This window comes from Pan troglodytes, chromosome 14 (assembly GCF_028858775.2).
Source record: "Pan troglodytes isolate AG18354 chromosome 14, NHGRI_mPanTro3-v2.0_pri, whole genome shotgun sequence".
NCBI lineage: Eukaryota > Metazoa > Chordata > Mammalia > Primates > Hominidae > Pan > Pan troglodytes.
Genome location: NC_072412.2, coordinates 19819594 through 19836332, shown reverse-complemented (window position 1 = coordinate 19836332; position 16739 = coordinate 19819594). Strand labels below are relative to the sequence as shown.

At 38.2% G+C, this 16739-nt stretch overlaps 1 protein-coding gene and 1 pseudogene across 50 annotated transcripts in view; both read right to left on the bottom strand.

The window, feature by feature from the left end:
• Positions 1-16739, bottom strand: part of IFT88 (intraflagellar transport 88) — a 124884-nt gene that overhangs the window by 64642 nt on the left and 43503 nt on the right. For 42 of the 50 annotated variants that reach the window (XR_010150292.1, XR_010150293.1, XR_010150290.1 and 39 more), the window contains 2 exon segments: positions 11148-11234; positions 1148-1247 (listed from right to left, as the gene is read on the bottom strand). Coding sequence is in view for 41 of the 50 variants with exons in the window: in XM_009426641.4 (XP_009424916.4) it covers positions 1148-1247; positions 11148-11234 (187 nt within the window). In the remaining 9 variants the exon portion in view is untranslated. 50 annotated transcript variants of the gene reach the window in all.
• On the bottom strand, positions 14714-14891 carry LOC112205306 (U2 spliceosomal RNA; annotated as a pseudogene).

Sequence of the window (16739 nt, the reverse complement as noted above, 5' to 3'; positions counted from 1 at the left end):
CCCCACTTCCTTTGTTAGTCCTTTCTGTTGTCTCCCAGAGCAAAAAGCTCTCTAAATAGGAAGATAAACTGAAAGCATAGGCTTGGGAGAGGATGTGGGAAAGATGCTATAGCTTTCTCTGGTCCTTGCTCTCTGGATCTAACTGGGAAGAGCTGAGTTTTCTAGTTGCTGACATATAATGACACTAACCACTGGTGTTACAGACTAGGACATCAAGTCATTCTGTTTACTCTCTTTGGTTATCCCTCTTTCTTACACCTGTCTAAGCCTCCTGATTGTGTGTCAGCTCTGTCCTAATTGAGAGACTGCTGAAGGGGGAGCACCCACTCTACCCCCCACCCAAGCTAGCAAGGGAGCAGCAGTGCCAGTGAGAGATCTGCAGGGTTCTAAAACCCCATACAGCCATGAGACCCTTCCAATCCCAATGCAGTGTCAATGAGGAAACCAAACACATAAAACGGACTACAAGGAAGCTGCTCTGGTGAGGATGGCAGACTCCTGGCTTCCCATGCTCCCTAGCACAATCAGTGTTCCTAAAAACTTTATGCTTTGGGGAACACTTTGAAAACCTCTAGAGGAAAGTTAATCTCCGGAATAGAATATGGTTTATAATTTAGCAACCATGCTATACAAAGAAAGTATTTACATTTTAAGAAACAACAGCTGGGCGCGGTGGCTCACACCTGTAATCCCAGCACTTTGGGAGGCCGAGGCGGGCGGATCACAAGGTCAGGAGATCGAGACCATCCTGGCTAACACGGTGAAACCCCATCTGTATTAAAAATACAAAAAATTATCCAGGCATGGTGGCAGGTGCTTATAGTCCCAGCTACTCGGGAGGCTGAGGCAGAAGAATGGCGTGAACCCGGGAGGCGGAGCTTGCAGTGAGTGTAGATCACGCCACTGCACTCTAGCCTAGGCAAAAGAGCGAGACTCCATCTCAAAAAAAAAAAAAAAACGACAAACAGGCAAAAATTAATAAAAGTTTAAAACTATTTTAATGAAAATTAACATAAAATAGAAATAAAAATATTATTCAACTTCAGAATAATCACAGATAACATTATTCTAGAAAGGAGTTTACGTGTTTTTAATGCTTTGACCAATTAAGATATGGAATTCCAACTAAAATTTTTTTTAAACTTACTTGGTTATAGTCTTTTTGTCTCAAGTATGTAACTGCTTTGTTTATTTCCAGATCATTGGCTAGCTCTACATATTGAGAAGCTTTCACCACTTCCACGCACCTATAAGGGAAAGCATAAAAAAGCTTACTTGATTTTGTTTTAGTATATTGATGCTGTTGGTTTTCTTAAATGTGGCTTTTCAAAGATTTTTTAAAGGGTCCCTAGTACTCTGTAAAGGTAAGCACTCGATTTGCTCCAACACAGGTTTTCAGTTACTGAAGTCTTCAGTTCTAAATTACTTTTCTTATCCAATTTATCATTAGCCTATTTTAATGTCTAATCATTTTAAGTAAAAATTGGACTGATATCTACATTCTCATTTTTGAATTAACTATTATAACAATTTGTAACAGATGACAGTTTCCACATATTTTTCCATATTAAATGCTCTCGTGGTGAGAAAAATTCTACAGAACTTGTAGAATATATTTAATTTTTTGTGTCCCAACTTAAATATATCTCTTTATAAAAGCACAAAATATTTGCTGTTTACTCTATAACAGGGGCAGTGCTAATTGCTCTACAAGCATTAATACGTTTAACCCTCACAACAACCCTAAAAGGATTATTTTTATTTTATAGATAGGAAAATGGAAGATCTGAGATCACAAAGGTAGAAAATGAGTGTCAACTAAGAATTTGAACCCAATTCTTGTTGATACCAAACCCACTGCATCAAGACTAGCATTTTTCATACTGAGTTATTGAAATCAATTTAGTGGGTCACGACTCTTACTTCAATAACAGAAGAGATAGGGGGTGGTGGGACTGGGAAGACATTGGTCAAAGAACACAACATTTCAGTTAGACGAAGGAATAAGTTGAAGAGATCTATTGTACATCAAGGGAATTATGGTTAATAATATATTATATACTTAAAATTTGCTAAGAGTAGATTTTAAGTGTTTTCACTACAAAAAATAACAAGTATGTGTGGTAATGCATAGGATTTAGCAATTCCACAATGTGTACATGTATCAAAACATCATTTTGTATACCATAAATATATATCATTTTATATCACTGCACTCCAGCCTGAGCAAGTGTAAGGAAACCTGCAAAACTGAGTGGCCTCCTCCTGGAAGACATTCACACAGTATGATGGACTGAACTAATTATTAATGTGTGTGTGTGTGTGAGAGAGAGAGAGAGAGAATTTATATAAAGGATCCATGGTTGAAAATCAGGGGGTGGCCTGTGGTGTTATGATATATATATAGGTTTTCATCCATGGTTCCTGCTCATAATTCCCATAGCCTTTATTAGAGTCTTCTGGTATAATGGGGATGTTAGGCCTCAAGTGCAGGGCTCTGACCTTCCCCTGCCTTTCTGTTTGTGGCCCTCACATGAGAGTATCACCCAAAACCCTGGTGGAAGGAATGCTGAAGTCACGAGCCTTCCTTTTACCCAAGAGGACAGGGTTCAGGGAGCTTCCGGATAGCTGAACACGTGTAGGTTCCTAGAGGGTGGCGCCCAGGGAGGAAATGGAAGCTCCATGCCCCTTCTCTCATAGTTCACCTTATGCATCCCTGCATCACTATCCTTTGCAAAATCCTTTATTATAACAAACTGGTAAATGTAAGAAAAAAAAAGAGGTCTGAACAAAACATTAAGAAATTTGACATGACATACACAGGATGTTATCCCCAACAACAGCAGAATACATGTTCTTTTCAAGTCCATTTGGATTACGTACCAAGCTGCAACAAATTTCAGAGTTGAAATTATTCAATGAATATCTTCTACCACAATAAAATTAAACTAGAAATCAAAAAAGGAAAAGATAATAAAAAATGCCCAACTTGCTGGAAATTAAGCAATGTAGCAGGATACAAAATCAACACACAAAATTCACTTCCATTTATCTATACACTAAAAACAAACAACTTGGAAAGGATATTAAGAGTACAATTCCATTGACAACAGCGCCAAAAACAATAAAATACTTAGGAATAAGGATAACCAAGGAGGTTAAAGACTTGAACATGGAACACTATAAAACATTGCCGAGAGAAATTTTTTAAAACATAAATAAATGGAGGCTGGGTGTGGTGGCTCACGCCTGTAATCCCAGCACTTTGGGAGGCTGAGGTGGGAGGATCACGAGGTCAGGAGATTGAGACCATCCTGGCTAACACAGTGAAACCCCATCTCTACTAAAAATACAAAAAAAAAATTAGCTGGGCGTGGTGGTGGGTGCCCGTAGTCCCAGCTACTTGGGAGGCTGAGGCAGGAGAATGGCGTGAACCCGGGAGGCGGAGCTTGCAGTGAGCCGAGATCACGACACTTCACTCCAGCCTGGGCGACAGAGCAAAACTCCATCTCAAAACAAAACAAAACAAAAACATAAATAAATGGAAACATGTCCCATGTTTATGGACCAGAAGACTTACTACATTTAAGATACCAATACTACTCAAAGCAATCTATGAATTCAGTGCAATCTCTACCAAAATGTCCATGGCTTATTTTTCCAGATACAGAAAAATCCATCCTGAAATTCATATGCAATTTCAAGGGACTCCAAATAGCCAAAACAATCTTGAAAAAGAAAAGCAAAGCTGAAGGACTCACATTTTCTGATTTCAAAGTAATTGCAAAGCTACAGTAATCAAAACAGTGTGGTACTGGCAGGAAGACAGACATGTAGACCAATAGCATAGAGTAGTGAGCCCGAAAACAAACCACCACATATACAGTCAAATGCTTTTTGACAAGGATGCCAACGCTATTCAATGAGAAAAGGACAGTCTTTAACAAACAATGCCAGGAAAACTATGCATAAGTAATGAAGTTGCACCCTTACCTAACACTATGTACAAAAATTAACTCAAAATGAATCAAAGACCTCCCTGTAAAATCTAAAACTAAAAAAACTGTTAGAAGAAAACACAAAGCAAAAGCTTCATGACATTAGATTTGACAATTTATTGGATGTGACACCAAAGTCACAGGAAACAAAAGAAAAAATAGACAAAGTGGACCTCATGAAAATTTAAGAAGTTTTTGCCTCAAAGAAATATCAACAGAGTAAAAAGGTAATCCATAGAATGGGAGAAAATATTTGCAAATCATGCATCTGATAACGGATTAATATCCAGAATGTATAGAAAACTCCTAAAACTCCAAAACAAAAACCAAACCACCCAATTGAAAAATGTTAAAGGACCTGAACAAACACTTCTCCAAATAAGGTATACAAATAGCTAATAAGTACATGAAAAGATGCTCGACATCATATGTCATTAGGGAATTGCAAATTAAAACAACAATGGGACGCCACCATACGCTTATTAGAAAGGCCAAAATTGAAACACTGACATTACCAAATGTTGGTGAGGATGTGGCACCCCAGAAATTCTCATCTATTGCTAATGGGAATGCAAAATGGTACAGCAACTTTGAAAGAGTTTGGCAGTTTCTCACAAAACCAAATATATACTTACTGTAATTTCCAATAATCACGCTCCTTGGTATTTATCCAAAGAGGGGAAACTGTATGTTCATACAAAAACCTACACAATGGATGTTTATAACAGCTTTATTCAAAATTGCCAAAATGTGGAAGCCACCAAGATGTCTTTCAATAGGTGAATGAATAAACATCCATACAACAGAATCTGAAACTTTTTGAGCACAGACATAATATGACGCTCAAAGAAAATGCTCATTGGAGGATTACAGACTCTGGATTTGGGATGCTCAATTGGTAAACAGAAATATTCAAAAATCCAAGAAACCTCAAAATCCAAAACACTTCTGGTCCCAAGCATTGTGGATAAGGGATACTCAAGAGATACCACCAAATGAAAGAAGCCAATCAGCAAAGCCAACATACTATATGATTCCAACCCTGTGATATTCTGGAAAAGCCAAAACTATGGAGACAGTAAAAAGATCAGTGGTTGCTAAGGGTTTGGGAGAGGGAGGGATGAATAGGTACAACACAGGAGATTTTTAGGGCAGTGAAGCTATTCTATACAATACTACAATGGTGGGTACAGGACATCATGCATTTGTCAAAACCCCCAGAATTAAAACACAAAGAATCCTAACATAAACTATGGACTTCACATGGTAATACTATGTGAATATTGGTTCATTGATTGTAACAAATGTACCATACTGGGATGGCATATTGGTGAGGGAGGCTCTGGGTAGGAAGTGGGGAAAATATATGGAAACTCTGTACATTCTGTTCAATTATGCTAAGAAACTAAAACTGCTCTAAAAAAAAAAGTCTTTGGATTTTTTACTTTTTAAAAAAAGTCTTTTTTTTTTTTTTTTAAATCTCAGCAGGTTTTGGGAAAATTGACAAGTTGGTTTTAAAATCTATGTGGAAATGACAAGGACCAAGAATACTCAAGGTAATCTTCAACAACAAAACTGGAGGACTTATACTGCCTGCTCTAGTTTGTGCAGGCTGCTATAATGAAATACCATAAACTCGGCCGGGCATGGTGGCTCACGCCTGTAATCCCAGTAGTTTGGGAGGCTGAGGTGGGCAGATCACTTGAGGCCAGAAGTTTGAGACCAGGCTGGCCAGTATGGCTAAATCCTGTCTCTACTAAAAATACAAAACTTTGCTAGGTGTGGTGGTGTGTGCCTTTAGTCCCAGATACTTGGGAGGCTGAGGTACGAGAATTTCTTGAAACTAGGGAGGTGGAGGTTGCGGTGAGCCGAGATTGCGCCACTGCACTCCAGCCTGGGTGACAGAGCAAGACTCTGTCAAAAAAAACAAAACAAAAAAAACACCAAACCATAAGCTAGGTAGCCTAAACAAAGACATTTATTTTTCACAGTTATGAAGACTGAGAAGTCCAAGAACAAGGCGCCAGCAGGCTGGCTGTCTGATAAGTGACCACTTCCTGCTTCATAGAATGCTGTCTTTTTGCTGTGTCCTCACATAATAGTAGGGGCTAGCTAGCTCTCCAGAGTCTCTTTTTATAAGGGCACTAATTCCATTCAAAAAGTGTCCTACCAGCTGGATGTGGTGACTCACGTCTATCATCCCAGCACTTTGGGAGGCCGAGCCAGGCGGATCACGAGGTCAGGAGATCGAGACCATCCTGGCTAACATGGTGAAACCCCATCTCTACTAAACCACAAAAAATTAGCCAGGCGTGGTGGCAGGCGCCTGTAGTCCCAGCTACTCAGGAGGCTGAGGCAGGGAAATTGCTTGAACCCGGGAGGTGGAGGTTGCAGTGAGCCGAGATCGCGCCACTGCACTCCAGCCTGGCGACAGAGTAAGACTCCGTCTCAAAAAACAAAAATAAAAATAAAGTGTCTTACCTTTATGTCCTAATCACCTTGAAAAGGACGACCTCCTAATACTACCACCTTGGGGGTTAGGTTTCAACATATGAATTTTGGGGGAATACAAATATTCAGATCATAGCACTACCAGATATCAAGTGTTACTATAAACTATAGAAATGTAGGCAATGTGGTTTGACGACAAGAGTAGATAAATGGACCAAAGGGATTGAATAAAGATTCTACAAACAGACCAATATATAGTCACTTGGTATATGTCAAAGGTGACATTACAGTGCAGTGGAAAAAGTAAACTATTTTCCATAAATCATGCTGGGTTAACTGGATAGCCCTACTACAGAAAAGAAAAGAGAGAGAAAAGAAAAAAAAATCTTGACCTTACTTCACACTACGCACAAAAATCAATTCCATATAGATCCTGTATCTAAATGTGAAAGGTAAAACCTCTAGAAGAAAACATAGGAAAATATTTTCATGAAGTTGGGGTATGCAAAAGTTGCCTTAAAAGGACACAAAAAGAACTAACCAAAGAAATAGAAACAAGGGCAAAAGTCTTGAACGGGTACTTCTCAAAAAATAATATTCATATGGTAAATAAACATATAAAATCTGCTGAGAGTGAAATGCAAATTAAAACTACAATGAGAGGCCACAGTATGGCTGGCTAAAATGAAAAAATACAAAATACACCAAGTATTTGTAAGCTATTCGAATTTTCATGCACTGTTGGTGGGGGTGTAAACAAGTACAGGAACTTTGGAAAACTGTTTAGCGGTATCTATTAAAGCTGAACATATACACACCACAGGATCAAGCCATTTCACTCATAGGTATGTATCTAACAGAAATATCGGCACCACCCACCAAGAGATGTGCACAACTGTACCATAATATTGATAGGAGCATTTACAACAGGTTCAAACTGCAAATCACAACACCCAGTCACATTGAAATGGATACATTTTTACATATTAATACCATGAACTACTAGATAGCAATGAAAATGAACAAACCACAGCTACATGCGAGGACATGGACAACACTTACAAACACAGAGTAAAAGAAGTCATATGCAAAATAATATGTACGGTATGATTCCATTTATATAATGCTTTTAAAACCTGGCAAAACTAAATTATGGATGCCTGCTTAGATGGTTAAAGAATGAAGAAAAGCAAGGAAGTTATTATCATCAAAGTCACTCTTCAGGGACATCAGTCACTCTTCAGAGCTGGGTAGCCAGTGATTAGGATTGGCATTTTGTAATGTGCTAACAATGTTCTATTCTTTAAATTTTATTTATTAGGGTATGCAATGGCTAAATGTTTGTTTGTTTTGTGATGTATCGTTGAGCTGAGTTACCATTTCGGATAATTTTTTGTATGTTTATATTTAACAAATATAAACAATTCCAGAAAAAAGGTTAAAAATAATTTAATCTCCCAGCACTTTGGGAGGCCAAGGCAGGTGGATCACGAGGTCAGGAGATCGAGACCATCCTGGCTAACACGGTGAAACCCCATCTCAACTAAAAATACAAAAAATTGGCCGGGCGTGGCAATGTGCGCCTGTAGTCCCAGCTACTTAGGAGGCTGAGGCAGGAGAATCGCGTGGACTCGGGAGGCGGAGCTTGTAGTGAGCCGAGATTGCACCACTGCACTCCAGCCTGGGTGACAAGAGTGAGACTCCATCTCAAAAAAAAAAAGGGAAAAAAAAATAATTTAATCATATACAAAGAAGTTAACAGAAATATAGTAAGAATGCCAGAAGAATTCATAGTAAAAATTGCAAATAATTGCAGAACTAAGTTTTCTCTTCTGTTTTTCAGTAGAACAGTTGAATTATGCATAATTTCCATTACACATGACAACTACCTGGAGAGCATTAAAAAAATATAGATGTTCGATCCCATTTAAGACCAATTGAATCTCTACTTTTAATGAGCTCCTCAGTCAGTGGCATTCAAGAACTATTTGCATAGTATACAGTTGTATGTGGGATTTGTATCACAGAACCCCCTAGGCGGCTTTATAAATACTGATCCCTCTGTCCCAACACCCAGAAATTCTGATTCAACTAGTCTACCACGCAGCCTGTGTGTTGGGACTATTTAAAATCCCCTGATTTTAATATGCAGTCATACCACTGGTAAAGAGTTATAGTAGGTATCAGAATCACTTGGGGAGGCTTGACACAAATGTAAATACTCACTCCAGACCTCAGAACCCTGACTCAGATCTACAGAGAAAGATGTGGGGAGCCAGATTATCCGCACTTTTAACAAGTAACCAGGGCAATTCCAGTGAACAACGATCATGTGCTACATAAAAAAGTTTTGATCCGGCCAGGCGCAGTGGCTCACGACCATAATCCCAGCACTTTGGGAGGCCAAGGCGAGCGGATCACGAGGTCAGGAGATTGAGACCATCCTGGCTAACATGGTGAAACCCCATCTCTACTAAAAATACAAAAAAATTAGCCGGGCTTCACGGTGGCTTTCGCCTGTAATCCCAACACTTTGGGAGGCCAGGACAGATCACTTGAGGTCAGGAGTTCGAGACCAGCCCAGCCAACACGGCGAAACCCTGTCTCTACTAAAAATACAAAAATTATGGTGACGCCTGCCTGTAGTCTCAGCTACTCGGGAGGCTGAGGCAGGAGGATCACTTGAACCCAGGAAGTGGAGATTGCAGTGAGCCGAGATCACACTACTGCGCTCCAGCCTGGTTGACAGAGTGAGACTCAATCTCAAGAAAAAATAAAATAAAAATAAAGTTGTTCTCTGAAGAGCATTCCAGTCTGCATTCTCTGAAGTCTCATTCCAGTAATGACCCACTCAGCAGGAATATGGTGGAGTTCAGTCCAATTCAGGTCAGCCATATCCAAAAGACTACAAGTCACTACTAAGTTGAGCAAAAGAGTTTTTATGTATTAGCAGAAAGGGCCTCTCTGGCAACAGAGATTAAAAATTGGCCCAACTTCATTTCCATCCTTCAGGGAATAGCAAATTGAAGATTTACTTATCTAGGACTTGAATTCCTTCTTTGGGACCAAGTTAATAAAAGACCAAGAAACTCCTGATTAAACTGGATAATGAAGGATTCTATAGACAGGGCTGCACGTATCGGCTTTGTTTGACTTCTCTTTTCTCAGTTAACATCTCAGAGATGGAACATTCCACATTCCCCAGCAGCATGTGGGGGCCAACTAAAGTTTACAATTCCGACTAAAAATCACCCTGCTTCTGGCTTATCTGAATCCCTTACCCACCCCACCCCACCAACCCACTCCTACTTATTCAGCACCACACTACCCAGGAAACACACTAGCAAATTGTGCAATGGAATAAAATCCACACTTTTCTTTAGATTCTTGCAACTGTATCATATGTAATAGTATCACTTTTTCTACATTTTGGTCAAATAAATTTTTACATAAACTGAAAAAAAAATTAGCTGGGCTTGGTGGCAGGCGCCTGTAGTCCCAGCTACTTGGGAGGCTGAGGCAGGAGAAAGGCGAGAACCCAGGAGGTGGAGCTTGCAGTGAGCCGAGATTGCGCCACTGCACTCCAGCCTGGGAGGCAGAACAAGACTCTGTCTCAAAACAACAACAACAACAAAAAAACAACCAAAAAAAAGTTTTGGTCCAGGACCAACCACATAGACAACAGTGGTCCCATAAGATAATGGTGCTAAAAAATTCCTATTGCCAAGTGACATCCTAGGTGCTGTAATGCTGTATCACACCTCAAGTGTTTGTGGTGATGTTGGTGTAAACAAACCTACTGCACTGTGTCAGTCTTATGAAAGCACAGCACATACAATTATGTACAGTACATAATACTTGATAATAAACAATTATGTTACTGGTTTATGTATTTACTGTACAGTAAGGCATCGCTTGATGATGGGGATATGTTCTGAGAATTATGTCATTAGGCAATTTCATCATTGTGCAAATATCATAGGGTGTACTTACACAAACCTATATGGCATGGCCTGCAACACACCTAGGCTATATGGTATAGCCTAATGCTCCTAGTCTACAAACCTCTACAGCATGTTACTGTATTGAATACTACAAGAAAATATAACACAATGGTAAGTATTTGTATATCTAAATCTATCTAAACATAGAAAAGGTACAATTAAAATATGGTATAAAAGATTTTTAAAATGTCATGCCTGTGCAGGGTGCTTACCATGAATGGAGCTTCCAGGACTGGAAGTTGCTTTGGATGAGTCACAAAATAAACTCTGAGTGAATGTGAAGGCCTAGGATATTACTGTACACTTTTATACAACTGGCAGCATAGGTTTGTTTATATCAGCATCACCACAAACAAGTGAATAATGCATCGTGCTACAATTTCGAGACAGCTACAACGTCACTAGTGATAGGAATTTTTCAGCTTCCTATGTTACCAGACCACTGTCATATATGTGGTCCATTGTTGACTGAAATGTGTTATATAACTACTTTATTTACAAAATAACATGAGTAATAAGTATCTTATTAAGAACTTTTACAATAGCCTATATTAATCTGAACATATATTATCTGCTTGATAAATATGAATCAACATTCATATCCACTTTTCTAATGACAATATTAATTTAAATTTAAAAGTATAAATTATGAAAAAAACCACATCTATGCAGTATTATAGACTTTCTCTCTTACCAATCATAACCTGCAGCAAAAGATGTTTCAATTACAGGAGCAATGAGTTTTGCAGATGTCATAATATATTTTTCTGCCATGGCTTTCCTATATCAAATAAACCAAAAAGTTGTATTTAGAGATACAGTATAAAATAGTTTGGATTTCCTAAAATTTAAGTGTAAACATTATCTATCAAAACTAACATACCACAAAAGCCTACTAAACAATGGACAGGTACCATAGAAATCTATTTATGATTCAGGTTTAAAACCATGACTAGGAAACGTAATTAGCAAGCCATGATTGCCTGCCGGGTCAACGGTGTTCATTTCTTTTCTTTTTCTGCTTTATGATGCCTTCTGACAAACTGAAGAGATACTGGAGAAACACAAGGCCCTGCAGTGGAACTTACATAGCCTACACTGCAGACACGAAAGTAAAGGGTGAAATTACCACTGAAGAAATTGTGTGTGGTAAAGAGTAAAACTGAATTACTATTTGTTGCTTTTGTGTGTATATATGTGTATCTGTATCCGTGTGTGTATATGTATATGTACATGTACGTACATATATAAAATGTGTTATCGTCAAGGTTACTGGAAAATTTCCAAGTGCTTTTCAAAGTGGATATACCAATTTACAGTCGTGGGTAAAATTTCTCTTAGTCATTTCTTCTTGAATTTATATATAAGTAGTGGTTTTTAAAATGGACTCAAAATGTATATACTATTCTATAACTTGTTCTTTATACTATGCTGTATTAATATAGAAATAATCTTTCCAGGACGGGCACAGTGGCTCATGCCTGTAATCCCAGCACTTTGGGAGGCCAAGGCAGGTGGATCACAAGGTCAGGAGATCGAGACCATCCTGGCTAACATGGTGAAACCCCGTCTCTACTAAAAATACAAAAAATTAGCCAGGTGTGGCGGCAGGCGCCTGTAGTCCCAGCTACTAAGGAGGCTGAGGCAGGAGAATGGCATGAACCTGGGATGCGGAGCTTGCGGTGAGCGGAGATCGGGCCACTGCACTCCAGCCTGGGTGACAGAGTGAGACTCTGTCTCAAAAAAAAAAAAAAAGAAAAGAAATAATCTTTCCAAGTCATTCAACATTCATCTTGTTATTCTTTCTTTTGAACTTTATTTTGAGACAACTGTAGATTCACATGCATTTGTAAAACATAAGAGATTCCATGTACCCTTTACCCAGTTTCCTCCAACAGTAACATCTTTCAAGTATCACAACCAGATTACTGTCTTTGATAACAGTCAAGAAACAGAATATTCCCACTATATTTCCATTCCTTTGTTTTCCTCCAACTCCCACCCCTTCTTCATCTCTCCTAACAACCATTAATCTGATCTCCAGTTCTACAATTTTATCATTTATTTAAGTGTTATATATAAAGAATAAGGTTATATATAATCTTCCAGAATTGGCTATTTTTGCACAGTATACTTCCCTTCAGATCTATCCAATTTGTTGCGTATATCAATATTCATTCCTTTTTGTTGCTGAGTAATATCCATGTTATATGTCAACTGTTACAGAAAAAGCATGTGACAAAATTCAACACTCATTCATCACAAAAACATACGAAATAAGAGACAGCTTTCTCAACATTACTGAATCGTGATTTTTTCCTTAGTTTGTTAGTATGGTGAATTACATTGATTGATTTAAAAATAATGAAGCAACCTTGCAGCCTTGGAATTAATCCTACTTGGTCATGGCGTGTAATTTTAAAAACATATTTCTGAATTTTTAAAAAACAGCTTTATAGGGAGATAACTCATATACCATACAGCTCACCCAATATAAAGTCTACAATGCAATGGTTTAGGTATAGTCACAGATTTGTGCAACAAGCACCACAATCACTTTTGAAACATTTTCATCATCCCAAAAAGAAACATAATATCCATTAGCAGACACTCCCTGGCAACCACTAATCTACTTTCTGTCTTTATAGATTTGCCTAATTTATACCTTTCATATAAACAGAATCATAAAACGTGGTCTTTTGTGACTGGCTTCTTTCATTTATCGTGTTTTCAAGGTTCATCTGTATTGTATTGGTTGGTGCAAAAGCAATTGCATTCAATGGGAAAAACCGCAATTACTTTTGCACCAACCTAACAGCACGTATCAGTACTTCATTCCTTTGTATGGCTGAATCACATCCCATATTATGGATAGACCATATATTATTTATACCTTCATTAATTGTTGCACATTTGGATTATTTCTATTTTTCGATATTATGAATAATATCACTAAGAAAATCTGTATACAAGTTGTCATGTGGACATACATATACTCTGATTACTTTTGGGTAAATATCTAGAAGTAAAATTGCTGGGTTATATGGTAAGTCTATGCTTAACCTTTTGGGGCACTTGTACGCTGTTTTACAAAGCACCATTTTATACTCCTACCATCAGCATTTAAGAGTTCCAATTTCTCCACACTCTTACCAATACTTGTTATTTTCTTTTTTATTATAGCATACTAGTAGGTGTGAAGTACTATCTCACTGCAGTTTTCAGCTGCATTTCCCTAGCAATTACTGAAGTTCAGCATCTTTTCATGTGTGTATTGGGCATCTGTGTATCTATTTTGAAGAAATATCTATTCATATCTTTTGCACATTTTTAATTGGGCTATTGGCCTTTTTATTATTGAGTTGGACATTACTTATATAGTCTAGAAATAAGTCCCCTCTCAGATACATCATTTGCAAATATTTTCTCCCATTCAGTAGGTCATTTTTTCACTCTCTGGATAGCTAGCGTCCTCTGAAGTACGTAAGTTTTTAATTTTGATAACGTCCAATTTATCTATTTTTTTCTTATGTCACTTGTGCTTTTGGTGTCATATCTACAAAACCTTTGCTTAACCGACAGTCAATGATATTTCTCTTCTTTTTCTAACAATTTTATAGTTTTAGCTCTTACATTTAGGTCTATAGTTCATTTTAGTTAATTTTTGTGTATGGTGTGAAAGAGATGTACAACTTCATTCTTTTGCAAGAGAATATCCACTTTTCCCAGCACGATTTGTTGAAAAGACTCTCCTTTCTTCTCTTAAATTTTCCTGGCACCTCCACTGGCTATAAACGTAAGAGTTTTTTCCTTGTCTCTCAATTCCATTCCATTCATTTATGCCTCTGTCTTCACAGTGTCTTCATCAATGTTGCTTTCTAGTTTGAGTCCCAACTTTGCTTTTCTTTTTCAACACTGTTTGGGCCATTCTGGTTCCCTTCCATTTCCATATGAGTTTTAGGATCAATTTGTCACTTTCTGTAAAAATGTTGCTGGAATTTTGACAAGGGTGGCACTGAATCTGTACATCAATCTGGGGAGAACTGCCATTTTAACAATATTAAGTGCCTATCCATAAAAATACGACAGAATTTATTTAGTATCTTTATATTCTTTCCATGTTTTATGGTTTTCAGAGTTTAGGTTTTGCATTTCTTTCATTAAATTTATTCCTAATAATTTTTATGCAATTATAAATGTTAATTTCATTTTTGGGATAATTCATGGGTAGTGTATAGTGTATTTCTTCTTTTTTTCCTGAGGGGGTGCACAGTTCCTGGAGTTACTGCACTACCAGGTCAATGCATACAGCAGATGGAGCAAGGTCCTATTCAATCTCCCTGCTCCAAAAATCCATTTAACAGATTGTCCTTGGATAGCGGAAGCATCAGATATACAAATACTACACTTGATCTTAGCCACACAGCTGAGAAGATATTAATATATTTCTGCACTACACTATTGATTTTTGTATATTGATTTTTTTTTACTCTACAACCTCATTTATTCTAACAGTTTTAAAGTTGATTCCTTAGGATTTTCTATGTACAAGATCATGTCATCTGAAAAAAGATGGTTTAAACTGTTCCTTTCTAATCTGGATGTCTTTAACTCCAGTTTTAAGTTTATTTGTTTTGCAAACTGCCAAAGATAGAATCTTCCAGTTCAATGATGAACAGAACTGGTGAAAGTGGGCCGGGTGCGGTGGCTCATGCCTGTAATCCCAGCACTTTGGGAGGCCAAGGTGGGTGGATCACCTGAGGTCAGGAGTTCAAGACCAGCCTGGCCAACACGGTGAAACCTTATGTCTACTAAAAATACAAAAAAATTAGCCGGGCATGGTGGCAGGCGCCTGTAGTCCCAGCTACTCAGGAGGCTGAGGCAGGGGAATCGCTCGAACCCAGGAGGCGGAGGTTGCAGTGAGCTGAGATTGTGCCATTGCACTCCAGCCTGGGCAACAGAGCAAGATTCCATCTCAGAAAACAAAACAAAACAAAAAACTGGTAAAAGTTGGATATCCCTATCTTGTTCCTGATCTTAGGTGCAAAGCATTCAGTCTTTTTTTTTTTTTTTTTTTTTTTTGAGACTGGGTCATGCTCTGTCTCCCAGGCTGGGGTGCAGTGGCACAATTTTGGCTCACTGCAACCTCCACCTCCCAGGCTCAAGCAATTCTCCCAAATAACTGGGACTACAGTGCACATCACCATGTCTGACTAATTTTTGTATTTTTTTGTAGAGACAGAGTTTTGCCATGTTGCCCAGGCTAGCATTTAGTCTCTTTCCATTAAGTATGATGTTAGCCGTGAGTTTGTCACAGATGTACTTTATCAAATTGGGGAACTTCCTTTCTACTTGTTTCTTGTTGGACTTTTTGTTTTTAATCTTGAAAACATTTTGAATTTTGTGAAAAAATTTTCCTGGTTTCTACTGAGATGGTTGTGTAGTTTTCATCCTTCATTCTACTGATATCCTATATATTATTATTATTAATTATTATTATTGAGATGGGGTCTCACTCTGTCGCCCAGGCTGGTGTGCAGTGGCATGATCACGGCTCACTGCAGACTCAACCTCCCCAGGTTCAGGTGATCCTCCACCTCAGTTTTTGTTATTTTTAGTAGAGCCAGGGCTTCACCATGTTGCCCAGGCTGGTCTCAAACCCCTGGGATCAAGTGATCCACCCACCTCGGTACCACAAAGTGCTAGGATTACAGGCAAGGGCCACTGCGCTTGGCCACCTGTATAATATTAATTGATTTTTACATATTAAACCAGTTTCACATTCCTGGGACAAATCCCATTTGGTCCAGATGCATAATTCTTTTTAAATTTTGTTAATATTTCAATTTGCTTTTGAGTCTATGTTCATATATTCGTATGATATTAATCTGTAGTTTTCTTCTTTTTTTTTGGTACTGCCTGATTTTGGTAGTAGGGTACTTCTACATTCATAAAGGAAAGTAGGTTCTGAAAGAAATGTAGAACTGATGTTCATTCCTTTTTTTTTTTTTCCAGTAACATCAGAGATTTCATTAAACCTGGAGGTTGAATTCATTTCGGAGTTCAATGATATGTCCAAAGAATCAGGTACTATAATCGTATAGACAACTCCTGTAATATATCCACAGTGCAAAATTATCCCCGTTTCCTGTCATTCCCTAGTGAGAAAAATCCAACTGCAGACTTGACTGCCTTCGGTGAAGGCACACGGCAAATTCTTCTGAAAAATAATACCCTTCAAGATTGACTCTTCCCGTTTTACACAGCAATTGTCTCAGCTTGGGAC